The sequence below is a fragment of the Scyliorhinus canicula genome, chromosome 2 (genome assembly GCF_902713615.1).
Source record: "Scyliorhinus canicula chromosome 2, sScyCan1.1, whole genome shotgun sequence".
NCBI classification, from domain to species: Eukaryota; Metazoa; Chordata; class Chondrichthyes; order Carcharhiniformes; family Scyliorhinidae; genus Scyliorhinus; species Scyliorhinus canicula.
This window is the reverse complement of record NC_052147.1, coordinates 203,470,954-203,497,899: the sequence shown is the minus strand read 5'-3', so window position 1 is coordinate 203,497,899 and position 26,946 is coordinate 203,470,954. Positions and strand designations below refer to the sequence as shown.

Here is a 26,946-nt window from a genome sequence, read left to right as displayed (position 1 = left end):
ATCTCGTATGTGATATATACAACAGTGGTGACTACCACACATAACATAATTGGCAGCTGTTTAAGAAGGCTTCCCACAAGTCTTCCAACCATGGACTTAAATGGGGAAAGCGGGGGAAAGCAGAGTCTTCACCTGACATCCTCCCGCCTGATCAAATGGCCCTCCAACACCAAACTTACATTAAACGCATTAAAATCTGCCCATAAGCTCTATTCCTATGGATGCTGTCTGATTGAGTATGTAATGCATTTTATGTTTTTGTTTAAGGCAAATAAGCAGATGGTTGTAGTGGTCATGTACAATAGAGATAGTGCATGTACTAATTGTGCATTAAAAGTTAGTAATTTGCAATCTGGCATTAATTGAGAAGATATTGATTTCTGTTCAACCTCCTAAATTTACAACTGGAAATTATTTGGGAATTTTATTATTGTTTCTTTTGTTTAGTTGATTGCTTGTTAACTAGCAATTAACATGGAAGGTGTGAACATCATCATTATTCCTATACTACATCAATTTATTTCAATCAAAGTTGGTGTTAAAGCACAGGGGAGAACCAGAGGAATTTGAGTGGTAAGCAACTGAGAACATACTGCAGTATTTTGTGAATGATGCTTTTGTATATCTATTCAGTTACTCCTAGATACTTCAGAGGTAGAGAATAGTGGTCCAAGAGGTTTAAGGCCATTGTTATGCGAGGACTGATCTGTCCCCTGTAAGAACACTATTCACAATGCCCTATGCTGCTCGTTTGGCTCTTGTTCCGCACTATAACCAATCATTATTTGTTTTTGTTTTATTTATTTATTTATTTTTAAAATTTAGAGTACCCAATTCATTTTTTCCAATTAAGGGATTTAATGTGGCCAATCCACCTACCTTGCACATTTTTTTGGGGTTGTGGGGGCGAAACCCATGCAAACACGGGGAGAATGTGCAAACTCCACACGGATAGTGACCCAGAGCCGGGATCGAACCTGGGACCTCGGCGCCGTGAGGCCAGTGTTAACCCATTGCGCAACCGTGCTGCCCCAATCATTATTTGTTGATGTACTATTGCCAATGTACTCTGTCGATTATTCTTTTGTCTACTATGTATGTGCTGTGTTCATTCCCTTGGCCGCAGAAAAATATTTTTCACTGTACTTTGGTAAATGTGACAATAAATATCAATTAATGGCAGAGCGGTCCTCCAGCAATGGCCCCAGGTAGGTGCTGGGCGGCACGGCGTACTCGGGGCCCGCAGAATCGGCCTGCGTCGTTCCCAATTCCGTGCGAGGAAATGGATTGTCCGCCCCCGCGCCGGCCGCGATTTTGGTGTCGGAGTGCGGAGAATCCAGCCCGTTGACTATCTACTTTATCTAAGCGCCTCATTATTTTATAGATCTCTATAAGATCACCCCTAAGCCTCCTACGCTCGAGGGTCAATGTTAGGGATCGCCCGGAGGTGGCAACTGTTCGTCGACTTCTTTGCAGAATATTAAACGTCAGCAGAAGGGATGGGGGGGGGGGGTTAGTTTAGTTTAGAGTAGGGGATTAATAAAGGTGGGACCTGCAAGGGAGGTAGCAGACATTTTTTGCACTATGTTTATAGAATTATGTATATTGTTTATTTTGCCGTTGCTGTAAAACCAAAAATACCTCAATAAAATGTTTATGAAAAAAAAGCTAGCACTCTGGTTGCCACCCCCCTGCCATACTAGTTTAATTCCTCCCGAGTGACTCCAGCAAACCTCCCAGCCAGGGTATTGGCGCCCCTCCGGTTTAGAGGCAACCCTTCCTTCTTGTACAGGTCACACCTGCCCCAGAAGAGATACCAATGGTACAGAAATCTGAAACCCTTCCTCCTACATCACCAGTTTAGCCACGTATTTAGCTGCATTATTCTCCTGTTTCGAGCCTCACTGGCACATGGCACTGGGATGAATCCTGAGATTACAACCCCAGAGGCCCAGTTTTTTAGCTGACTACCTAAATCCTTGAACTCCTTCTGCAGGACTCATCACTCTTCTTGCCTGTGTCATTAGTACCTATGTGTACCACAACCTCTGTCTGTTCACCCTCCCCCTTCAGGATGTCCTGTGTTCGTTCAGAGACATCCTTGACCCTGGCACCAGGGAGGCAATATACCATCCTGGAGTCTCTTTCACGTCCACAGAAATGCCTATCTGTACCCCTTACTATAGAGTCCGCTATAACTATCACTCTCCTCACTTTGCCCTCCCCTGCTGAACAACAGAGCTAATTCTGGTGCTACTGTTCTGGCTGCTGTTGTTTTCCACTGATGAATCACCTCACACTTATCAGGGTTAAACTCCATCTGCCATTTTTCAGCCCAGCTCTGCATCCTATCAATGTCTCTTTGCAGCCTACAACAGCCCTCCACCTCATCCACTACTCCACCAATCTTGGCGTCATCAGCAAATTTACTAACCCAACCTTCAACTCCATCATCCAAGCCATTGATAAAAATCACAAATAGCAGAGGACGCAGCACTGATCCCTGTAGTACACCGCTGGTGACTGGATTCTAGGATGAAAATTTACCATCTACTACCACCCTCTGTCCTCCATGTGATAGCCAGTTACTGATCCAATTGGCCAAATTTCCCTCTATGCCAGGCCTCCTTACTTTCTGCATGAGCCGACCATGGGGCACCTTATCAAAAGCCATACTAAAATTCATGTATACGATATCAACTGCTCTACCTTCATCTATGTACTTAGTTACCTCCTCAAAGAATACAATCAAACTTGCGAGGCAAGACATACCCCTCACAAATCTGTGCTGACTATCCTGGATTAAGCTGTATCTTTCCAAATGACCATAAGTCCTATCCCTCAGGACCCTTTCCAATAATTTACCGATGACCGAAGTGAGACTAATCGGCCTATAATTCCCAGGTTATACCTATTCCCTTTCTTGAACAAGGGGACAACATTCGCCTCTCTCCAGTCTTCTGGCACTATTCCTGTAGACAGTGAGGTCATAAAGATCAAAGCCAAATGCTCTGCAATCTCATCCCTCGCCTCCCAAAGAATCCTAGGATATATCCCATCAGGCCCAGGGGACTTACCTATCGTCAGGCTTCTCAAAATCTCTAATACATCTTCCTTCCAAATATCTACTTCCCCCAGCCTACCAGCCTGTATTGCACTATCCTCCTCAACAACATGGCCCGTCTCCTTTGTGAACACTGAAGAAAAGTATTCATTTCGGGCCTCTACTTCAGACTCCATGCACACATTCCCACTACTGTCCTTGACCGGCCCTAACTTCACCGTGGTCATTCTTTTATTCCTCACATATGTGTAAAAAGCCTTGGGGGTTTCCTTGATCCTACGCGCCAAGGACTTCTCATGCCCCCTCCTAGCTCTCCTAAGCCCTTTCTTGAGCTCCTTCCTAGCTATCTTGTATCCCTCAAGTGCCCTAACTGAACCTTGTTTTCTCATCCTTACGAAGCCCTTTCTTCCTCTTGACAAGACATTCAACCTCTTAATGGTTAATGGTTAAGAAATAGTTAAGTAATGGTTAAGAAAACAGATGCCGGAAATCTAACGTCCAGCTAGTTAAGGAAACTAGAGAAACAAACAGATATTTCCAAGAAAGCTGGAGTTAAGCGAACTGAGAATAAGGTATTGTTCAGAAGAATTCAACAAAAAGTAAACAAAGATTTTAATAATAATAATAATAATATTTATTGTCACAAGTAGGCTTACATTAACACTGCAATGAAAAGCCCCTAGTCAACACATTCCGGCGCCTGATCAGGTACACAGTGGGAGAATTCAGAATGTCCAAATTATCTCACAGCACGTCTTTCGGGACTTATGGGTGGAAACTGGAGCACCCGGAGGAAACACACGCAGACACGGGGAGAATGTGCAGACTCCGCACAGACAGTGACCCAAGCTGGGAATTGAACCTGGGACCCTGGAGCTATGAAGCAACGGTGCGAACTCCCCTGCTACCGTGAGGATCACGAAGAATCCAGCATGGGCTGGGTCACCAGCAACGATGAAATGCGATTTCATCGGTGAGAATCTCATTTTCCGACTCTCGCGATATTTTGGGCCCACATCGCCATTGTCACTTATAGCTAACGTGGGCTTATTGATACCGTAAAATAGCTATCAGTACTAATAATAGTACTGCTCAGTCACTCTTGAGTTCACTTCGGATTTTAGAAAACCTGATTTAAAAAATTAGTTTGAGTTTTTGGAGCTATACATAACAGACATTTTGCTTAATTCAAAGAATGTTATTGCACTATTTTTATGTAATGCACCTGTACTCATACTGAAGGTGAATAAATGCATCCTGTTTAACAGTAGTTCAATTTGTGTCCAGATAGAACAAATAGATATAAATTAATGCAGAATAAAGTAACAAAGAAAGCCCTTCTGTTGCAGTAAATACCTTACTGATGCAATGCATACATATTTACTATGAGAATAGTTGAACTACTTTTTCTTTTAAAAAGATATACTTACAATGTAATGACTCACAACATTTGTCAGAGAAAATGAACTCTCAAAACTTGTCTCTGAAATCTTTGAATAAGGTTTGCATATTAGCCATGCTAAATATTGTCAAGCTCTTTTTTGAATGCATTCCACATTTATTGATTGCAGCAAATTATGTTTGGCTTGCATGCTTTAGGAGGGTCACAAAGGGTGAGATAATGGATGTTGTATAACTAGTCTTTATGGCCGACCCCTCACCTCCACTGATGAAGTCTATTCAGTAATCCAATGACCTCTGATCATTTTAAATATCATGTGTCTGAACTGTTCTAAGGATGAATATTCCTGTCAAACTCTTTACTCAGAAATTTGTGGTGCTATTACAAGAAAGTATCAAACTGAATTACTTATATTTGAATTAAAATGATCTATTACCTGAAGCCAACATGTCATTAATTAGAACAAGGAATCGTTCATCTGGTATTTGAGCATCTGTATGAAGGAATACTGTACCAATGTTCTTCACTCCAACTTTAATGTATAAAGCTGCAATGTCACTCTGTTTGATCATTAAGATAAAAAGTAGTAAGGAACTCATAATTCAAAATATTGTTGTAATTTTTAATAATCAGAATTCTTACCCTGAGATCAGAAATGCCGTAATTCTTCCTCAGTGTAATCTGAAACACCTCCAGTGAGCTGAGAAATGCAGCCAAACAACACAAGCTTTGTTTGCCACTTCCACCAACGCCAACTAGAAGGGCATTGCCTCTTGGAGCCTCTAAAATCCGACTTATCCGACAGCTGTGCCAATTAAAAATTACTATCTCAGTAAAAACATTTTTCAGTCAAGCATGTAATAATGCATGTCTAAAATTGTAACAAATCAGCTCAAATTGAAATAATTTCCCTGGTAAGCAGGAACGGAAACTTATGTTACCAGAAAAACAAATTTTGCTAGACACTGTTAGTTCACGCATTATATCAACTCATATAAAGTAGTAAACTAAGAAATCTTTAATGTTTATCATGCATCAATAATATGGAATGCACATGTAATTAACCCCTTAATTGACAAGTATAGTTGGAAAATATTAATTCCAAAAGTAGCTAAATGTATCTCAAAACTGAATAAAACTGCATTCAGCCTGGAATTGCAATTTATATTAAATTTACATTTGGGATCTGGTCACAACTGGCAGGATTAACATTTATTGCCCATCTCTAGAGGCAGTGACAGTGTTGAGACTTTCTCATGGACCTCTGCACAGAGCAGGTTAGTCAAACTAAGCCACTTCAGAGAGCAATTAAAAGTCAACCTCATTGATGTGGGACTGGAATCGCACTGAGGACAGATTGGGTAAGGACAGTACACTTTCTTCCCTAAAGGCCATTGGTGAACATATTGGGTTTGAATTAAAATCTGACAACTCAAGGTTGCTTGTTTTTTTTCTCGTGATGCTAACTTTTGCTTTTGATTGTCAGTCCAGGGGTGGATTTTCATGGTTCAGATTGGGACCAAATTGAGGTGGGATTAAAATATAGCTGACCGGGGTCATTCCTCCTTTCCTTCCCTCAGTGGCTTTCATGAAGGCAAGAGAGCTGGCCCCGTAACCCGCCCGCAACTATTAATGAGGCATCTGACAACATTGTGGTCTCATTAAATCAGGTAAATTCAGCAATTTTTACGGAAGTGACCAGGCTTTAGTGACCGATTAGTTATACACTGGCTTCACTGAGTCATGAGGCTAGAGTGTTTGAAAAATACGTGAAATAGTTTTCCTTCCTTTACAGTTCATCATTCCATGCTGCAATATGAGTTACATCTGTGTTCAGTAATCTGAGTTATGTCAGTGCTGTGGTTGGAAGATGTAATTGCCCTTGAAGTATGTGCTTGCCAGATGGTTACTTTTGCCAACTGGCAAGCTGTCAAATAAAAGATCAACACTGTAAATGTGGAAAGGTCTTCAGAAGTTTAAGAAGTTCATCTAATGGATCTAAAAGTAGAAGAGTACATTTCACACTATTGAATGGGTAACCTCGTATGATAACAAATTCTAAATGTTTCATCTTTAACATACAAACGCACAAATTAGGAGCAGGAGTAGGCAACCCGGCCCCACTGCCATTCGACAAAATCAATCTCTCCCCATTTATATAATATGCTTCTTATCAATTCTTCCTGCCAAAAGGGACAATTTCACATTTGCCCACATTATACTCCATTTGTTCTGAATGTAACCTCCTGCCTACACCCGCTAATCTTTCGCCCCCTTGCTTATTAAGAATCTATCTACTCTTCCTTTAAAATATTCAAAGGCTCAGATTCCACTACTTCTTCTTAAGGGCAGCACGGTAGCATTGTGGATAGCACAATTGCTTCACAGCTCCAGGGTCTCAAGTTCGATTTCGACTTGGGTCACTGTCTGTGTGGAGTCTGCACATCCTCCCCGTGTGTGCGTGGGTTTCCTCCGGGTACTCCGGTTTCCTCCCACAGTCCGAAGATGTGCAGGTTGGGTGGATTGGCCATGATAAATTGTCCTTAGTGTCCAGAATTCTATGATTAACCTAGGACAAAAGTTCGGCACAATATCGTGGGCCGAAGGGCCTGTTCTGTGCTGTATTTCTCTATTTCTATTTTTACCGTTTGAGGGAGTTTTCCCAATGTCTCATGGCCTCCTAAGAGAAAAATATTTCTCCTCTTCTCTGTCTTAAATGAGGCGAATAAAACATTGGCCTCTAATCCTCGATTCTTCCACAAAAGTAAACATCCTCCCCACATCTACCTTGTTAAGACCCCTCAGGAGCTTAAAGGTTTCAGTCAAGTTGCCTCTTACTCTTCTAAATTTCAGTGGATATGAGCGTGACCTGTCCAATATTTCCTCATAAGTCAACCTGCCCACTCCTGGTATTAGGCAAGTAAACCTTTTCTGAACTGTTTTGAACGCAGTTACATCCTTCCCTAGCTAAGGAGACCAATAGTGTACAGAGAACTCCAGATGTGGACTCACCAGTGCTCTGTATAACTGAAGCATAACCTCCCTACTTTTGTGTTTCACTCCCCTCATAATAAACTATAACATTCTATTAGTTTTTCTAATTACTTGCTGTGCTTGCATACTAGCCTATTGTGATTCATGCACTGGAACAAGATCCCTTTAGATCTCAAAACTCTGCAATCTCTCCCCATTTGTATAATATGCTTATTTTCAATTCTTCCTGCCAAAAGGGACAATATGCTTATTTTCAATTCTTCCTGCCAAAAGGGACAATTTCACATTTTCCCACATTATACTCCATTTGTCAGATCTTTACCCACACACTTAACCTATTGGTGCCCCTTTGTAGCCTCCCTATGTCCTAGTCGCAATTTACTTTCCTACTAATTTTTGTGTCATCAGAAAATTTAGCAACCATACTTTGGTCCCTTCATCCAAGTCATTTGTATAAATTGTAAACAATTTTTGGCACCAGCACTAATCCCTGTGGTTCATTGCATCCTGTCAACTAGAAAAAGACTCATTCATGCCTATTCTGTTTCCGATTAGCTAGCTGACCTTTTAATGAAATGAAAAAATGAAAATCACTTATTGTCACAAGCAGGCTTGTCGCCACATTCCGGTGCCTGTTCGGGAAGGCTGGTACGGGAATTGAACCGTGCTGCTGGCCTGCCTTGGTCTGCTTTAAAAGCCAGCTATTTAGCCCAGTGTGCTAAACCAGCCCATTATCCATGTCAATGTTACCCCTTACACCACCATTTAGTTCCACAATGGTCCGAGGTTCAATTCCCGGCTGGGGCACTGTCTGTGGGGAGTCTGCACGTTCTCCAGTGTCTGCGTAGGTTTCCTCCGGATGCACCGGTTTCCTCCCACAATCCAAAGATGTGCTGGTTAGGTGGATTGGCTTTGATAAATTGCCAAAAAATTGCCTTAGTGTACAAAAATTTTAAGTGAGGGTTACTGGGTTCTGGGATACATGGGCTTCAGTAGGGTGCTCTTTGTAAGGGCCGGTGCAGACTCGATGGGCCGAATGACCTCCTTCTGCACTGTAAATTCTATAAATCTATGATTCTACAATAACCTTTGATGTGGCACCTTCGGGAAATCTAAGTTCAGTACGTCCAGCAGTTCCCCTTTATCCAACTGCATATTTGACTCCTTCAAGGAATCCTAATAAATTGATTAAATATGATTTCCCTTTCACAAAACCAGGTTGACTCTTCCTGATTGTCTTGAATTTCTTAGTGCTCTGCCATAACATTTTTCTAATAGCCTCTACATTTTCCCTACGACAGATGATAACATGTTAAGCTAAGTTGCATTATTTATTTGAAGAGTCTATTTGTTTACAAATGGAGTTTTACGTGCTATTCAGTAACATCCAACTGTTTTAATAGGGTTTGTAAGTTCTGTTCACAAGTGCAGAATGGGTGAAAAGTTGAGAAGATGTGCAGTGAGAACAGTTTAACAGTTTGAGGTGAGGAGAATGAGGAGGTGAAGGGATGAGGAGTGAAAATGAGGTAGGTAGCCGGGGTCAGCAGGAGTCGGCTAACTTATGAAAGTACAATGGAAGGGGTTACGCAGCTAGGGGGGGCCCTAGCTTGGGGGGGGGGGGGGGGGGGGGTGAATAGGGTGGGGGGTACCGGGTTGCTGCTGGAATGGCCGAGAAGGAGCTGGAGCATGTAGAGGGGGTCGGGATGGGGGTCTGTCGCCGTGGGGAACGGGCTCAGCGGGGGGCGTGGGCACGTGGCGGACTAAGGAAGGGTAATGGCTAGTCGACGGGGGAGGGGGGCAGGTAGACCCCTGATCTGGCTGAGAACCTGGAATGTGAGGGGACTGAATGGGCCGGTCAAACGGGCCCGCGTGTTTGCGCACCTGAAGGGGCTGAAGGCGGACGTGGCCATGCTTCAGGAGACGCACCTGAAGGTGGCGGATCAGGTTAGATTGAGGAAGGGATGGGTAGGCCAAGTGTTTCATTCGGGGCTGGATGCAAAAAATTGTGGGGTGGCGATCCTGGTGGGGAAGAGGGTGTCGTTTGAGGCGTCGAATGTGGTGGCAGACAGCGGCGGGAGGCATGTGATGGTAAGCGGCAAGCTGCAGGGGGAACGGGTGGTGCTGGTCAATGTATACACCCCGAATTGGGATGATGCGGGTTTTATGCGGCGCATGTTGGGCCGGATTCCATATTTGGAGGCAGGGGGCCTGATAATGGGGGGGGGATTTCAACACGGTGCTGGATCCGCCACTGGATCGATCCAGGTCCAGGACGAGTAGGTGATCTCCATTCGAGCCCACAGGGAGAGGAGAGAGCAGAGAGAGAGGGAGAGACTGGTGGGGGAGATGGTGAGGGTGGACAGAAGATACGCGGAGGCTCCGGAGGAGGGATTGCTGAGGGAGCGGCATAGTCTCCAGGCTGAGTTCGACTTGCTAACCACCAGAAAGGCGGAAGCTCAGTGGAGGAAGGCACAGGGAGCGGTGTATGAATATGAGGAGAAGGGGAGCAGGATGCTGGCGCACCAGCTCCATAAGCGGGATACGGCCAGGGAGATTGGTGGAGTTAAGGATAGGGGAGTAAATGTGGTGCGCAGGGGTGTAGACATTAATGGGGTCTTCAGGGACTTTTATAAGGAACTGTATCGGTCCGAACCCCCAGCGGAGGAGGGAGGGATGGGGCGCTTTTTGGACCGGCTGAGATTCCTGAGGGTGGAGGAGGGACAGGTGGAGGGACTGGGGGCGCCGGTTGAGCTGGAGGAGCTGGTCAGAGGGATAGGGAGAATGCAGTCGGGGAAGGCGCCGGGGCCGGATGGTTTCCCGGTCGAATTCTATAAGATGTATGCAGACCCGTTGGGCCCCCTGTTGGTCAGGACCTTCAACAAGGCAAGAGAAGGGGGGGCTCTGCCTCCGATGATGTCTCGGGCGCTGATTTCCTTGATCCTTAAGCGGGACAAGGTTCCCTGCAGTGTGGGTCATATGGGCCGATCTCACTCTTAAATGTAGACGCCAAGCTGTTGGCAAAGATTTTAGCCACGAGGATAGATGACTGTGTGCCGCAGGTTATCCACGAGGATCAAACAGGGTTTGTGAGGGGGAGGCAGCTGAACACTAACATACGGAGGCTCTTGAATGTTATAATGATGCCGGCGGTAGAAGGGGAGGCGGAGATAGTGGTGGCGATGGACGCAGAGAAGGCCTTTGATAGGGTTGAGTGGGGGTTCTTGTGGGAGGTGCTGGAAAGGTTCGGGTTTGGGGAGGGGTTTGTCAGGTGGGTGAGGCTGTTAGATGAGGCCCGATGGCGAGCGTGGCCACGAATAGGAGGAGGTCGGAGTATTTTTGGTTATACTGAGGGACGAGGCAGGGGTGTCCTTTGTCCCCCCTGCTTTTTGCGCTGGCAATTGAACCCCTGGCCATGGCGCTGAGGGAGTCGAGGAACTGGAGGGGCTGGTGCGGGGTAGGGAGGAGCACCGAGTGTCGCTCTATGCGGATGACCTATTGCTGTATGTGGCGGACCCGGTGGGGGGAATGCCGGAGGTGATGAGGGTTCTCCAGGAATTTGGGGATTTCTCGGGGTACAAGCTCAACTTGGGGAAGAGCGAGCTTTTCGTTGTACACCCGGGGGACCAGGAGGGGGGGGATTGGTAGGCTCCCACTAAAAAGGGCGGAGAGGAACTTCAGGTACTTGGGGGTCCAGGTGGCCAGGAGCTGGGGGGCCTTGCATAAGCTTAACCTCACAAGGCTGGTGGAGCAGGTGGAGGAGGAGTTCAAGAGATGGGTCATGTTGCCGCTGTCTCTGGCGGGTAGGATGCAATCAGTCAAGATGATGGTGCTCCCGAGATTTCTGTTCTTGTTCCAGTGCCTCCCCATCCTTATCCCGAAGGCCTTTTTCAGGCGGGTTAACAGGAGCATTACGGGGTTTGTGTGGGCGCACAGGACCCCGAGGGTGAGAAGGGGGTTCTTGGAGCGGGGCAGGGATAGGGGGGGGGGGGGGGGCTGGCGCTGCCCAACCTCTGTGGGTATTATTGGGCTGCCAATGCAGCGATGGTGCATAAGTGGGTAATGGACGGGAAAGGGGCAGAATGGAAGAGGATGGAGATGGCATCCTGTGTGGGCACGAGCCTGGATGCGCTGGTAAGGGCGCCGCTGCCGCTCCCTCCAACGAGGTATACCACGAGCCCCGTGGTGGCAGCTACCCTCAAAATTTGGCGGCAACGGAGACGGCACAGGGGGGAGGTGGGGTCCTCGATGGGGACCCCGATACGGGGCAACCACCGGTTTGTCCCAGGGAGAGTTGATGGCAGGTTCCTGAGTTGGCACAGGGCAGGTGTTAGGAGGTTGAGGGACCTTTTTGTAGACGGTAAGTTTGCGAGCCTGGGTGAGCTGGAAGGGAAGTTCGGGCTCCCCCCGGGGAACATCTTTAGGTACATGCAGGTAAGGGCGTTTGTCAGGTGGCAGGTGGCGGAGTTCCCTCTGTTGCCGCCGTGTGGGGTCCAGGACAGGGTGCTCTCGGGGGTGTGGGTTGGAAAGGGGAGGATCTCGGCAACGTACCAAGTGATGCAGGAGGTAGACGAGGCCTCGGTAGAGGAGCTGGGTGAGGAGATTGAGGAGGGGACGTGGGCGGACGCCCTAGGGAGGGTGAACTCCTCCTCTTCTTGTTCGAGGCTTAGCCTCATACAGTTTAAGGTGCTGCATAAGACTCACATGACCGGGACAAGGATGAACCGGTTCTTTGGGAACGAGGACAGGTGTATTAGGTGCTCAGGAAGCCCAGCAAACCATGCCCATATGTTCCGGGCATGCCCAGCGCTGGGGGAATTTTGGAAGGGCGTAGCAAGGACAGTGTTGTGGGTGGTAGGATCCAGGGTCAAACCGGGCTGGGGGCTCGCAGTTTTTGGGGTTGCAGAGGAGCCGGGAGTGCAGGAGGCGAAAGAGGCCGGCATTCTGGCCTTTGCGTCCCTAGTAGCCCGGCGGAGGATTCTTCTTCAGTGGAAGGATGCAAGACCCCCAAGCGTGGAGGCCTGGATCAACGATATGGCGGGGTTTATTAAATTGGAGAGGGTGAAATTTGTCCTAAGGGGATCAGTGCAGGGGTTCTTCAGGAGGTGGCAACCATTCCTGGATTTCCTGGCAGAACGGTAGAAATAAGGCCGGTAGCAGCAGCAACCTGGGGGGGGAGGGGGGGGGGGGGGGCGTCCCTTTGTTTTGGGCTGAAGGGACGTGTATATTTGTTTTTTACTAATGTTGGGCATTAATTTATTTCTTCTTTCTTGTATACGGGGTGAAGGGGGGGGGGGGGGGTTTGTTCTTTCTGTTCTTAGTATTTTCTGTTATTGATATTTTGTGAAAATTTGAATAAAAATTATTTTTTAAAAAAGAAAATGAGGTAGGTGAGAAGCTCAATTTTCAGTGGTCAGGGGGTTCAACTGGACATAGGTGAACCTCTGATTGTCTTGGAAACACAAGGTTGAGGTATTTTGGGAACCTACCCGCTTTTAACCTACCCACTTTTGACAGTCTATCTTCAGCCATAGAATTTACAGTGCAGAAGGAGGCCATTCGGCCCATCGAGTCTGCACCGGCTCTTGGAAAGAGAACCCTACCCAAGCTCAACACCTCCACCCTATCCCATAACCCAGTAACCCCACCAAACACTAAGGGTAATTTTGGACACTAAGGGCAATTTATCATGGCCAATCCACCTAACCTGCACATCTTTGGACTGTGGGGGGAAACCGGAGCACCCGGAGGAAACCCACGCACACACGGGGAGGATGTGCAGACTCCGCACAGAGAGTGACCCAAGGTGGAATCGAACCTGGGACCCTGGAGCTGTGAAGCAATTATGCTATCCACAATGCTCCCGTGCTGCCTCGGCAGCCCATCTCCAGGTCACTTAGCGCCTGTAAGATTCGAGGTGGAGATGGGATTGCAATAGCAGGATTAATCTAATCTGATTCCAGCTTTCGACATGAAAATCTGGCTCCATGTCTCCAAGTTAGTAGTCCATCATCATAATCAATGATTTTAAAGCAGCATTTTTTTCACATAGTTCAGATGAGATGATTAAAGATTATATAATAAATGTACCAACTGATATTCACTTAGCGGAATATGTTATCCATTTATAAAATTCAGGGCACTTTCAAAATGGTACAGCTAGAAAATATCAAGGCCCAAAAGTTGGATCACTCCCAAATCAGGACTCCATTCATGTGCAATACATATTGCATGATGAGGCTGACAACATATTAATGAAAAATTGATTTGATCACCTGATTAGTATAGTATCAATGTGCTGAGGGCACTGATTGAGCCCCAAAGCTTTCACTCCAGGCCCGACTCGTCATGCTTTATCCCCACTTCCTCCGCCCGTTTCCATTTTATCGCTTCCACTTGAGCCTTCTCCGATTCCATCAACCTGTAAATATCCGTAATCCTCCCTTCCCTAGCTCATCCTGAGTTAGCAATTTATCCAATAGCGTATATATTGGTCGCTGAGGAAACGAGGCGTGCTCCTTCCGTACAAAAGCCCGCACCTGCATATACCTGAATTCACTCCCCTTCGATAACTGGAAATTCCCCTGCAACTTCTCTAGCCTCATGAACCTCCCCTCTATGAACGGGTCCCTTATCCGCTCTACATCCTCCCTATGCCAACTCCTGTATATTACGTCTATCCCTGCTGGTATGAACCTATGATTCCCACGTATTGGGGCCATTACTGACATAAAGGTAAGGTAAAGTCGCCATAGTCCCGGGCTGCTTTCCCCTTTGAGGAGGAGAGCTGACTGGTGGTGATTTAACCTGAGGATCACAACACCTCAGGTGAGAGGCAAGGTTGAGAAGGCAAGCCTTCATAAATAACCTCAGCCAGTATGGGAATTGCACCCACACTGCTAGCCTTAGCATGCATCAACGAACCAGCTGTCTGGCCAACTGAGCTAAATCAGCTCCCAATACCAACATACCTGCCGCACCAAAGTGCCGCCTCAGTTGGTTCAATACCTTGAGGAACGACACCACGCAGGACTGTTGGTATATCTACCCGTGGTGAACGGGAGGGGTGCCATCGCCAGGGCCCTTAAGTACACCCCCACACAGGAGGTCTCCTCCACCTGCACCCACTCCGACACCCAGTCCCCCCACCAGCATCTCACCTTCTCGACCTTTGCCGCCCAATAATAATACAGTAGGTTTGGCAGCACCAGCCCACCACCTGCCAGCCTCCCTGAAAAAAAGCCCTTCGGATCATAGGCGTCTTTCCTGCCCATACAAATTCCAAAATTAATTTATCCACACTGCGAGAGAACATGTTTGTAAGGAAAATTGGAAAGAACTGAAAAACAAATAAAAACCTAGGCAAAATATTCATTTTTATGGTTTGTACCCTCCCCACCAAATACAGCGGCAGGATATCCCACCTCTACAAATCCCCTTTTATCCCCTCCACCAAATTGGCGAAGATCCATTTGTCCATTGTGGCCCAGTCGTGGGTCACCTGAATACCAGATACCAAAACCTTATTTTGGCCAGCTTAAATGGCAAGGCATTCAAACTCACACTCCTCCTCTGGGCTTTCACCGGGAATACCTCACTATTTACCACATTCAGTTAGTACCCAGAAAAGGCGCCAAACTTCCCCAGTAGGTCCATTATTTTCCTCATACACTCCAGCGGGTTCAAAACAAACAGCAACAAATCATTGGCGTGCAATGGCACCCTATGCTCCCTATCCCCCATACAATGCCCTTCCATTCCCTTGACGCCTGAAGCGCAATAGCCAAAGGTTCAATAGCAATGCAAACAACAGCGGGCACAGGTTTCTATCAGGTTCTATATGGTTTAACAGGCTGATTCCTGGGATGGTGGGACTGTCATATGAAGCGAAATTAAGTCAGTTAGGATTATATTCATTGGAGTTGAGAAGAGTGGAGGGGATCTAACAGAAACGTTTAACATTCTAACAGGATTAGACAGGCTACATTCAGAAAGAATGGTCCCAATGGTGGGGGAGTTATAGTTCGAGAAAAAATGAACAGTTTGGGACTGAGGCGAGGAGAAATTTGTTCACCCAGAGAATGGTGAATCTGTGAAATTCACTACCTCCGAAAGTAGTTGAGGTCAAAATGTTGTGTAATTTAAAGAAGGAATTAGATATAGCTCTTGGGGCTAAAGGGGGTCAAGGGATATGGGGGGAAGGCAGGATCAGGGTATTGAACTTGATTATCAGCCATCATCATAATGAATAATGGAGCAGATTCAAAGGGCTGAATGGCCTACTCCTGCTTCTATTTTATATGTTTCTATGACAGTGGGCATTCCAATGATATTGTGCCTCTCTACAGCCTAAAATATCCTGAAATCGTCATATTCATCCTCACACTTACCATGGGGCAGCATTCAGCAAATGCACCCATTAAATGAAAATCGGCCCAAACACAAACTGCCCCAAGATCTCAAACAGGTACCTCCATTTTACCCGGTCAAACACCTCTGCGTCCATTGATATAATAATTTCTGGCACTTTACCCCTTGATGGAGTCATAACCACATTCAACAGCCACCTGATGTTGCTCGACAACTGACACGCCTTAACAAAACCTGCCTGATTCTCAAGGGACCACCTCTGGTACACACCCCTCCAACCGCTACGCCAACACCTTAGCCAGCAACTTCCCATCAGTATTCAGCAGGAGATGTGCTGAAAAGAATCACACTCTGTTTGGGTCCTTATCCTTCTTTGGGATCAAAGAGATTAGGCAGCAAGTAATAGACAGAGCTAAGCGATTCCACAACAAACACTACAGATCTAAGCTCTGCAATCCTGCCACATTCAGCCGTAAATGATGGTGAACAATTAAACAACTCATTGGAGGAGGAGGCTCCACAAATATCCCCATCCTCAATGATGAAGGAGCACAGCACATGTGTGCAAAAGACAAGGCTGAGGCATTTTCAAGGATCTTCAGCCAGATGTGCCGAGTGGATGATCCATCTCGGTCACCACCGGAGGTCCCCAGCGTCACAGATGTCAGTTTTCAGCCAATACGACTCACTCCACATGACATCAAGAAACGGCTGAAGGCACTGGATACAGCAAAGTCTATGGGAACTGAAGGCTTGTGCTCCAGAACGTGCCGCACTCCTAGCCAAGCTGTTCCAGTACCGCCCTATCAGTCTACACCCCATCAGCAAAGTGATGGAAGGAATCATCAACAGTGCTATCAAGCAGTACTTACTCAGCAATAACCTGTTCATGGACACTCAGTATGGGTTCCGCCAGGGGCATTCAGCTTCTGACCTCATTGCAGCCTTGGTTCAAACAGGGACAAAAGAACTAAATGCCATAGGTGAGGTGAGAGTGACTGCCCTTAACATCAAGGCAGCATTTGACCGAGTATGGCATCAAAGAGTTCTAACTAAACTGAAATCAATGGGAATCAGTGAGAAAAGTCTACACTGGTTAGAGTTATACACTGGAAGAGCACAAAGGAAGATGGCTGTGGTGGTGGGAAGTCAATCATCTCAGCTCTAGGACATCATTGCAGGAAATCCTGAGGGTAGTGTTCTAGAACCAACCATCTTCAGCTGCTTCATCAATGACCTTCCTTCCATTGTTATGGGCCAGAGTTTAGCGAACCCCAAAGTGTATCATGGAGTTCACTTGACCCAAAACTTTAATAGATTGTGGTTATGGAGAGCACATGGGCCCACACTGCAGGTGTGATGAAACAGAAATCTACAGTACTTTTAAATTAAATAACTGTTTATTTATGAAACCCACAGCAAACATCTTAACTACTATCAACACCAATAAATCCCCCAAAGAATACAGTACTCTGTCAGTAACTCTTAATCTTTCCTTGCAACATCCATAAGACAAAAAAAACCCTTTTAACACAAAGACATCAGGTTTAACCCCCCTCAGGGGTCCTTGGGGGGGGGGGGGGGGGGGGAGGCGGATCGGACCCCGGGGGGATGCCCCCACGGTGGCCTGGCCCGGGATCGGGGCCAGTGCCGTGGGTGCACTCTTTTTCTTCCGCCGCCGCCACGTCCTCCACCATGGCGCAGCTGCTGACGCTCCGGCGCATGCGTGGCCTCAAGCCGGCTGGCGAAGGCCTTTCAGCCAGCCGTTCACGTCGACTGGCGGAAAGGCCGTTCGCGCTGGCTGGCAGGGCAGAAAGGCCGTTCGCTGCGGCCGGCGGGGAGCTAAAGGCCGCTCACGCCAGTTGGCGGGGCGCCAACCCCTCCGGCGTGGGCCTAGCCCCTAAAGGTGCGGACAATTCCGCACCTTTGGGGAGGCCCGACGCCGGAGTGTTGGCGCAACTCCGGTACGCCGTGAACCCACGCCCCGCTGGGTAGGCGAGAATACCGCCCCAGATCCTCTCTCCTGAGTAGTACTACAACCCGATTTACCCGGTGTCTATGTCTATGTATTTACATTTTGTATTTATTGTATATCCTATGTTTTACATATATGGAATGATCTGTCTGGACTGTACACAGAACAATACTTTTCAATGTAACTCGTTACATATAATAATAAATCTAAATCTAAGAAGGCCATCTGCATTTTTTATATGGTGCCAAGAGGGTCATCTGAGCAATTTTTAAAGAGGTGCCATTTTGGGGTGAATTCCAGCCATGTCTTTGTGGATTACTGGTTAGGCTGCATGTAAATCAAATAACCATTAATGCAGCAGGCAAAGTCCGTTTTCCATGTATTCAAGGGGCCTAATGCCAGCTTTAGATGGCTCCTAGGGATGTCTCTGCAGCTTCCAATTGAATTTGGTATTGAATGCTCTTCTGACATGGAAACCTGGCTCCTTACATGCACGGTGGTACTGTGGTTAGCACTGCTGCCTCACAACGCCAAAGACCTGGGTTCAATCCTAGCCCCGGGTCACTGTCCGTGTGGAGTTGGCACATTTTGGACAACCTGGTTGAACTCAGTGAGCTAGACAGCTGGTTTGTGATGCAGAACCAGGCCAGCAGCGTGGGTTCAATTCCCATACAAGCTTACCTGAACAGGTGCCGGAATGTGGCGACTAGGGGCTTTACACAGTAACTTCATACTTGTGACAATAAAAGGTTATTATTATTATTTAAGTTGAACCTCTTTGGACATGTTTTCCCTTCAGAAAACCCCTATTTCAGCCCCAATGTATTTGGTACAATTTTTAGCCAGATTTTTCCTGAAACATAGGGCTGGATTCTCTGCCCGCCGCGCCACATTTCTGTTTCACCCCGCCGGCGGGATGCTCTGTTACACCTGCTGGTAAATGGTGTCTCCCATTGTGGGGCAGCCCCATGCTTTCGAGAAACCCCTGGGCTGCTGGCAAAAAGAAGCCCACCAGCGGAAAATCTAGCCCATAGTTCCACTACAGTGGACATTCTTCCTGTGTCCTTGCATTTTAACTAACAGAAAAACGTACCTACTTAAAGCATTTTCTTTTTGTACAATGCTAAGCTTTGTTCTGTTCCAGAAAATTATAATTAATTAAACTGAGTGAACTGAGTGATCTAAAATCATTCTTCTAAATGCAATATTGAAGATCAATTATCCCATTCTACTTCATCAATTAGCAACAGAATATGCACAAGAATTTCACGAATACGGTTTAAAAGTCTGATAAGTGGAAAATATTATGCAGAAGGTTTCATTGCAGCATATATTTCCAGTGTTCAGCTGTCAATTTCAGGAAATCAAAACTAACCAATTAGAAAATAATATTCTGCTTAAGACAATTTAGTCTGAAATATAATATTAAACTTAACCTTGAAAGAAAAGAAAATATACAGAAAAATCAGTTATGTCATTTAAAAGACTAACTGAAGTATGCTAACATAGTGGTCGTATTATGGTGAGGGACGAGTAACTCACAGGCCTGGACTCATGATTCAGAGATAGGAGTTTAAATCCCACTATAGTTGGGAATTTAAATTCAGACATGGCTCAGGAAAATTTCAGCACAATCTGGTTTCTCAGTACATTTGAGCATAATTTTTGTTTGGAAATACTTTTATTGGCATTTTCGATTCTATATACGTTTGCATTTTGTGTCCATCATAGTACAGTACATAAGATTCTTTGGTATCTATTTACATTTTATCACCATCTGTCTCGGTGCGCTATCCTCCTCCCCCATCCCCAGACCCTCCTTAATATCCTCCATGTTCGCTCTGGGGGATGCCCCCCTCTACTTCCGCTCCTCCCACTTCCTTCCATTGTGTTTTCAACCGTATCTGCCTTGTGGTGGGGGGGGGGGGGGTCTTCTGCCCCCAACCACCCCCTCCCTCTATGTTGTTCCCTTTATTCCCCTCTGATTCCCTCCTCTCCCTTCCCCTGGGTTGTGTATTCCTGTCATTCCTCTTCTAATTTTTTACTTTCTTCTCTTTTAGTTATTGTTTGAATCAAACAGGTCCTGGAACAGGCCGACAAATTGCCCCCATGCTTTAAGGAAGCCTTCCTCCGACCCTCGGATGGTGTTCTTGATCTTGTCCCAGTGGAGAAATTCCGCCAGGTCTGCCAGCCAGTCTGCAGCTGTGCTGCTGATCGCCAGCCGAGCCGGATTCTCTGGCGTGCGATTAGGGAAGCGAAAGCTAAGGCCCTCTTCCCCATGTGTAACACTGGCTGCTCTGTTACCCCGAAGATTGCCACTTTTGGGCACAGCTCCACCCTCACCCTCACAACCTTGGACATTGCCTTGGAAAAGGCTATCCAGAACCCAGCAAGCTTGGTGCAGACGCAGAACATGTGGGTGTGTTGGCCAGGCCTTTCTGGCACAGTTCACATTTGTCTTCCACCTCCGGGAAGAACCTGGTCATTCGGGTTCTGGTTACATGTGCCCTGTGTACCACTTTGAACGGCATGTGGCTGGGCCTTGCGCAGGAGGAGGTGGAGTTGGCCCTGCTCAATGCTTCGCTCCAGAATCCCCAACCCACTTCTGTCCCCAGATCGTCCCCCCATTTCCGTCTGATCTCGTCCAGTGGCGTTCGCCCCCTGTCCAGTAGTTGTCCATCCATACATATTCTCACAGTTAATCTCACAGTTAGGTCCTCTAATAGTGTGGTCTCCGGGGCCTTGGGGTACTCTACTGTCTCTTTGCGGAGGAAGTGCTTCGTTTGTAGGTGCCTCACTTCTTGTCCTGATGGTAATTCCAATTCCTCCGTCACTATGTTCAGTGTCGCTCGTCATTTCCTATGTAGAAGTACCTAACTGTCAGTTTCCCCTGTCCTGTCTCCATTTCTTAAAGGTGCTGTTTGGCATGGCTGGTGGGAACCTGTGGTTTCCGCAGATGGGGGTCATGGGGGACATCTCGGTCAGCCCGAAATGTTGCCTCATTTGGTTCCACATTTTCAGTGTGGCAACTACCACTTGGCTGGATGTGTATTTCCTCGGGAGAGATATGAGTGCTGCCGTGGCTAGGGCCTGGAGGGACGTCTCCCTGCAGGAGGCCTCCTCTATCCGCACCCATTCCAAATTGGGTTTGTGTACCCATCCCTCACTCTCTCTGCCGTAGCTGCCCAGTGGTAGTATTGCAGGTTTGGTCATGCCAGATATCCCTTAATTTTCCTCCTTTGCAGTGTGGTTTGGGGACTCTTGAATTCTTACCCCTTCACACAAACGACATGATTAAGCTGTCTACATTTTGGAAGAAGACCTTGGGGATGAAGATCGGTATGGATCTAAACAGGAAGAGGAACCTCGGCAACACGTTCATTTTGATCATTTGCACTCTGCCTGCCAGGGAGAGTGGGAGTGCATCCCACCTTTGCAGGCGCTTTTTGACTTCCTGCACCAGGCTTGTTAGATTCCACTTGTGGGTCTGTTCGGAGTCTGCACGTTCTCTCCGTGTCTGTGTGGGTTTCCTCCGGATGCTCCAGTTTCATCCCACAATACAAAGATGCGCAGGTTAGGTTGATTGGCCATGCTAAATTCCCCTTAGTGTCCAAAAGGTTAGGTGGGGTTACTGGGTTACGGAGACAGGGTGGAGGCATGGGCTTAAGCGGGGTGCTCTTTCCAAGGGCCGGTGCAGACCAGATGGGCCGAATGGCCTCCTTCTGCTCTGTAAATTCTATAATCTATGATCACTGACCATTCTCTGGCTATTTGGATCCCTAGGTATCGGAATCTGTTTTGGGCTATTTTAAACGGGAGCCCCTCCAGCTCTGTCGCTACCCCGTTTGGGTTCACCATGAATGCCTCACTTTTCCCCAGGTTGAAGTTGTAACCGGAGAAGGTTCCAAACTCTTTCGTAGTTTTGAGACGTATAGGAGCAGGTCATTCGCATAGAGTGAGACCCTGTGCTCTCTGTCTCCTCTTTGGTTGCCCTTTCAGCTTTTCACGTCCCGTAGAGCTATCGCCAGGGTTTGATTGCTAGGGCAAACTGGAGCGGAGATAGTGGGCATCCCTGCCTTATGCCTCTGAGCAGCTGGAAGTATTCAGAGCTGATGGTGTTGGTTCGAACGCTCGCCTTGGGGACGTTGTACAAGACTTTTACCCAGGCGGTGAAACCTGCTCGCAGTCCAAACCGTTCCAGTACCTCCAAGAGGTACTTCCATTCGACTCTGGCGAAGGCCTATTATGCGTCCAGGGAGATGATCATCTCCGGTGTTCTCTCCGGGGGTGGGGGGGGGGGGGGGGGGGGGGGGGGGGGGGTGGGGGGTCCATTATTACATTCATTAGCCGCCTGATGTTCGGAGTGAGTTGCCTCTCCTTGACAAAGCCCATCTGGTCTCTGTTACGCAGTCCTCCAGCCTTTTACCCAGGACTTTTACGAGTATCTTTGCATTTAGTCGTGAAATGGGTCTATACGAGCCACATTCCGTCGGGTCCTTGTCTTTTTTGGGCATCAATGAGATTGTGGCCTGTGCTAGTGTTGGAGGCAGGTTCCCCTTGCTAGCGAGTCTGTGAACATATCCCTTAGATGTGGGGCCAGGTCCGAGGAAATTTTTATCCCGGACCTTTCCCCGCCTGCATGGAGCTGATACATTCCATGATTTCTCCCATTGGAGCTTCCAGTTCCCCCCACATGACCTCCCCCACAACTGGCATATGCAGTCCATCGAGGGGTGTTTGGAGGTGTACAGCCCTAGGAAAAAGGTCTCAAATGCTCGATTGACCTCTTTTGGTTCCGCCACCAGTCTGCCTCTGTTATCCTTTACCGCGTTATCTCCCTTGTGGCTGCCTGCTTTCTCAGCTGGTGAGCCTGTAGGCGGCCAACCTTTTCTGCATATACGTAGAAATTCCCCCGTGTCTAGTGGAGTTGGTGCACTTCTTTCCTGGTAGATAGCCGGTTCAATCCATTTGTAGCTTTTTCCTCTCCTCCAGCAGCTTTACGGTCGGGGGCTCGGAGTGTTTTCTGTCAACCTCCAAGGTGGAGTCGATCAGCTGCTGTTTGGCCGCCCTCACATCCCTAACTCTATGCGCCTTGTAGGCCCGTCTCCAACCTCACATCCACGTAGTGCGGAGCATGGTCGGAGATGATGATCGCAGAGTATTCCGTTCCTACTATGCCTGGAAGCACCAATTTCCTCACTGCAAAGATGTTGATATGGGTTTATATTTTGTGTACTGATGAAAAGAACGAGAATTTCTTTTCTCCTGGGTGCAGGAATCTCCATGGGTCGATTGCCTCCATCTGTTCCATAAATCTTCCCGGTTCCTTAGCCATGCCTGCATTTTTCCCCGTTCGATGGTTCGAATGGTCAGTCAGCGGGTCCTGTATGCACTTAAAGTCACCTCCCATTATCAATCGGTCTGTGTGAATGTCTGAGATTTCCACCATGGTCTTTTTTAGAAAGTCTGTGTCCTCCCAGTTGAGAGCGTACACATTCACCAGAACCTCCGAGTACACCACTGACCATGGCATACTGTTCCCCTAAGTCCATGAACGTCCTGGTCGCTGTAAATCTCGTCCTCTTGCTGAGCAGTGTGGCTACTTCCCTAGCCCTCGACCCGTAGCATGCATGGTACGTCTGTCCCACCCAGCCTTTTCTGACCAGCAGTCTGTCCTTCTCCCTCAGGTGTGTCTCCTGCAGGTAGATTATGTTAGCCTTCAGGCTTCTCAGGTATACGAATACTCTGGATCTTTTCATGAGCCATTAAGTCCCCTTATATTCCAGGTGACTACCCTGATTAGGGTGGGGGGGGGGGGCTTTGCTCCCCCACTCCTGTGGGATTAACCATACTACCTTGGTGGACTCACCCCTGCACTCCAGGGTTTCCCTTTGTTAGGGGGCCATCCAAAATGGCCATGGTGAACGTTATCACCATGGGGCCGGGCCCCTGTGCTCCAGGGTTTCCCTTTGGCCAGAGGGCATGCTGCATGGCTGCCAACGATGTGTACGCCACTTGGGTGCGCCTCTGCACTCCGGGGTTTCCCTTTGTTCAGGGACCCTCCAAAGTGGCTGCTTGAGGTGCCATCTTGATTTCTCGGCCTATTCCAAGCCCGTTGAAGCCTATACAAAGAACAAAGAAAAGTACAGCACAGGAACAGGCCCTTCGGTCCTCCAATCCTGCGACGATCATGCTGCTCGTCTAAACTAAAATCTTCTGCAGTTCCGGGGTCCGTATCCCTCTATTCCCATCCTATTCATGTATTTGTCAAGATACTCATTAAACATCACTATCGTCCCTGCTTCCACCACCTCCTCCGACAGCGAGTTCCAGGCACCCCTACCCTCGGTGCAAAAAACTTACCTCGTACATCTCCTCTAAACCTTGCCCCTTGCACCTTAAATCTATGCGCCCTAGTAATTGACCGCTCTACCCTGGGAAAAAGTCTGACTATCCACTCTGCCTATGCCCCTCATAATTTTGTAGACCTCTATCAGGTTGCCCCTGAACCTCCTTCATTCCAGTGAGAACAAACCAAATTTATTCAGCCACTCCTCATAGCTAATGCCCTCCATACCTGGCAACATCCTGGTAAATCTCTTCTGCACCCTCTCTAAAGCCTCCACATCCTCAGGTAGTGTGGTGACCAGATTTGAACATTACTTCAAGTGTGGCCGAACTAAGGTTCTATACAGCTGCAACATGATTTGCTAACTTTTATACACAATGCCCCGGCCAATGAAGGCAAGCATGCTGTATGCCTTCTTGACTACCTTCTCAACTTGTGTTGCCCCTTTCAGTGACCTGTGGACCTGTACACCAAGATCTCTCTGACTATCAAGACTTTTCAGTGTTCTACCATTCACTGTATATTCCCTACCTGTATTAGACCTTCCAAAATGCATGACCTCACATTTGTCCGGATTGAACTCCATCTGCAATCTCGCCGCCCAATCTCGAAATGATCAAAATCCTGCTGTATCCTCTGACAGTCCTCATCGCTACCTACAAATCCACCAACCTTTGTGTCGTCCGCAAACTTACTAATCAGACCAGTTACATTTTCCTCCAAATCATTTATATATACTACGAACAGCAAAGGTTCCAGCACTGATCCCTGCAGAGCATCACTAGTGACAACCCTCCAGTCAGAAAAGCTCCCTTCCATTGCTACTCTCTGCCTTCTATGACCTAGCCAGTTCTGTATGCATCTTGCCAGCTCACACCTGATCCCCTGTGACTTCACCTTTTGTACTGATCTGCCATGAGGGACCTTGTCAAAGACCTTACTGAAGTCCATATAGACAACATCCACTGCCGACCTGCATCAATCATCTTTGTAACCTCCTCGAAAAACTCTATCAAGTTAGTGAGACATTAACCTGAACCCTCACCCCTTCACAAAATTGTGCTGCCTCTCGCTAATGCGACCACTTGCTTCCAAATGGGAGTTGAACCTGTCTCGAAGAATTCTCTCCAGTAATTTCCCTACCACTGACGCAAAGCTCACCGGCCTGTAGTTCCCTGGATTATCCTTGCTAACCTTCTTAAACAAAGAAACAACATTGGCTATTCACCAGTCCTCCGGGACATCACCTGAAGACAGTGAAGATCCAAAGATTTATGTCAAGGCCTCACCAATGTCCTCTCTTGACTCCTTCAATATTCTGGGGTAGATCCCATCAGGCCCTGGGGATTTATCCACCTTAATATTTTTCAAGACGCCCAACACCTCGTCTTTTTGGATCTCAATGTGACCCAGGCTATCTACACACCCTTCTCCAGACTCAACATCCACCAATTCCTTCTATTTGGTGAATACTGATGCAAAGTATTCATTTAGTACCTCGCCCATTTCCTCTGGCTCCACACATAGATTCCCTCCCCTGTCCTTCAGTGGGCCAACCCTTTCCCTGGCTACCCTCTTGCTTTTTATGTACGTGTAAAAAGCCTTGGGATTTTCCTTAACCCTGTTTGCCAATTACTTTTCGTGACCCCTTTTAGCCCTCCTGACTCCTTGCTTAAGTTCCTTCCTGCTTTCCTTATATTCCACACAGGTTTTGTCTGTTCCCAGCCTTCTAGCTCTGACAAATGCCTCTTTTTTCATTTTGACGAGGCCTACAATATCTCTCGCTATCCAAGGTTCCCGAAATTTGCCATATTTATCCTCTTCTTCACAGGAACATGCCGGTCCTGAATTCCTTTCAACTGACATTTGAAAGCCTCCCACATGTCAGATGCTGATTTACCCTCAAACATCCGCCCCCAATCTAGGTTCTTCAGTTGCCGCCTAATATTGTTATTGTTAGCCTTCCCCCAATTTAGCACATTTACCCTCAGACCACTCTTATCCTTGTCCACCAGCATTTTAAAACTTACTGAATTGTGGTCACTGTTCCCGAAATGATCCCCTCCTGAAACTTCTACCACCTGGCTCATTCCCCAATACCAGGTCCAGTACAGCCCCTTCCCTCGTTGGACGATCTACATATTGTTTTAAGAAGCCCTCCTGGATACTCCTTACAAGCTCTGCCCCGTCCAAGCCCCTAGCACTAAGTGAGTCCCAGTCAATATTGGGGAAATTAAAGTCTTCCATCACAACAACCCTGTTGCTTTTACTCCTTTCCAAAATCTGTCTACCTATCTGCTCCTCTATCTCCCACTGGCTGTTGGGTGGTCTGTAGTAAACCCGCAACATTGTGACTGCACCCTTTTTATTCCTGATCTCTACCCATACAGCCTCGCTGCCCTCGGAGGTGTCCTCCCGCAGTACAGCTGTGATATTCTCCCTAACCAGTAGCACGACCCCGCCACCCCTTTTACACCCCCTCTATCCCGCCTGAAACATCTAAATCCCGGAATGTTTAGCTGTCAATCCTGTCCTTCCCTCAACCAGGTCTCGGTAATGGCAACGACATCATAGTTCCAAGTACTAATCCAAGTTCAACTGCCTTACCTGTTATATTTCTTGCATTAAAACATATGCACTTCAGGCCACCAGTCCCGCTGTTTTCAGCAACAGCTCCCTGTATGCTCTTCCTCAGAGCCATACTGGCCCTATTCCCTAGTTCTCCCTCAATTTTTTCACCTTCTGACTTATTGCTCTGGTACCCACCCCCCTGCCATACGAGTTTAAACCCTCCC

At 47.3% G+C, this 26,946-nt stretch overlaps 1 protein-coding gene across 1 annotated transcript in view; it reads right to left on the bottom strand.

The window, feature by feature from the left end:
• Positions 1-26,946, bottom strand: part of LOC119962304 (dynein heavy chain 11, axonemal-like) — a 690,045-nt gene that overhangs the window by 244,001 nt on the left and 419,098 nt on the right. Inside the window, exons 36-37 of the mRNA XM_038790290.1 lie at positions 5,109-5,271; positions 4,903-5,026 (exon numbers count right to left, since the gene is read on the bottom strand). Coding sequence (XP_038646218.1) covers positions 4,903-5,026; positions 5,109-5,271 — 287 coding nt within the window. The remainder of the gene's footprint in view (positions 1-4,902; positions 5,027-5,108; positions 5,272-26,946) is intronic.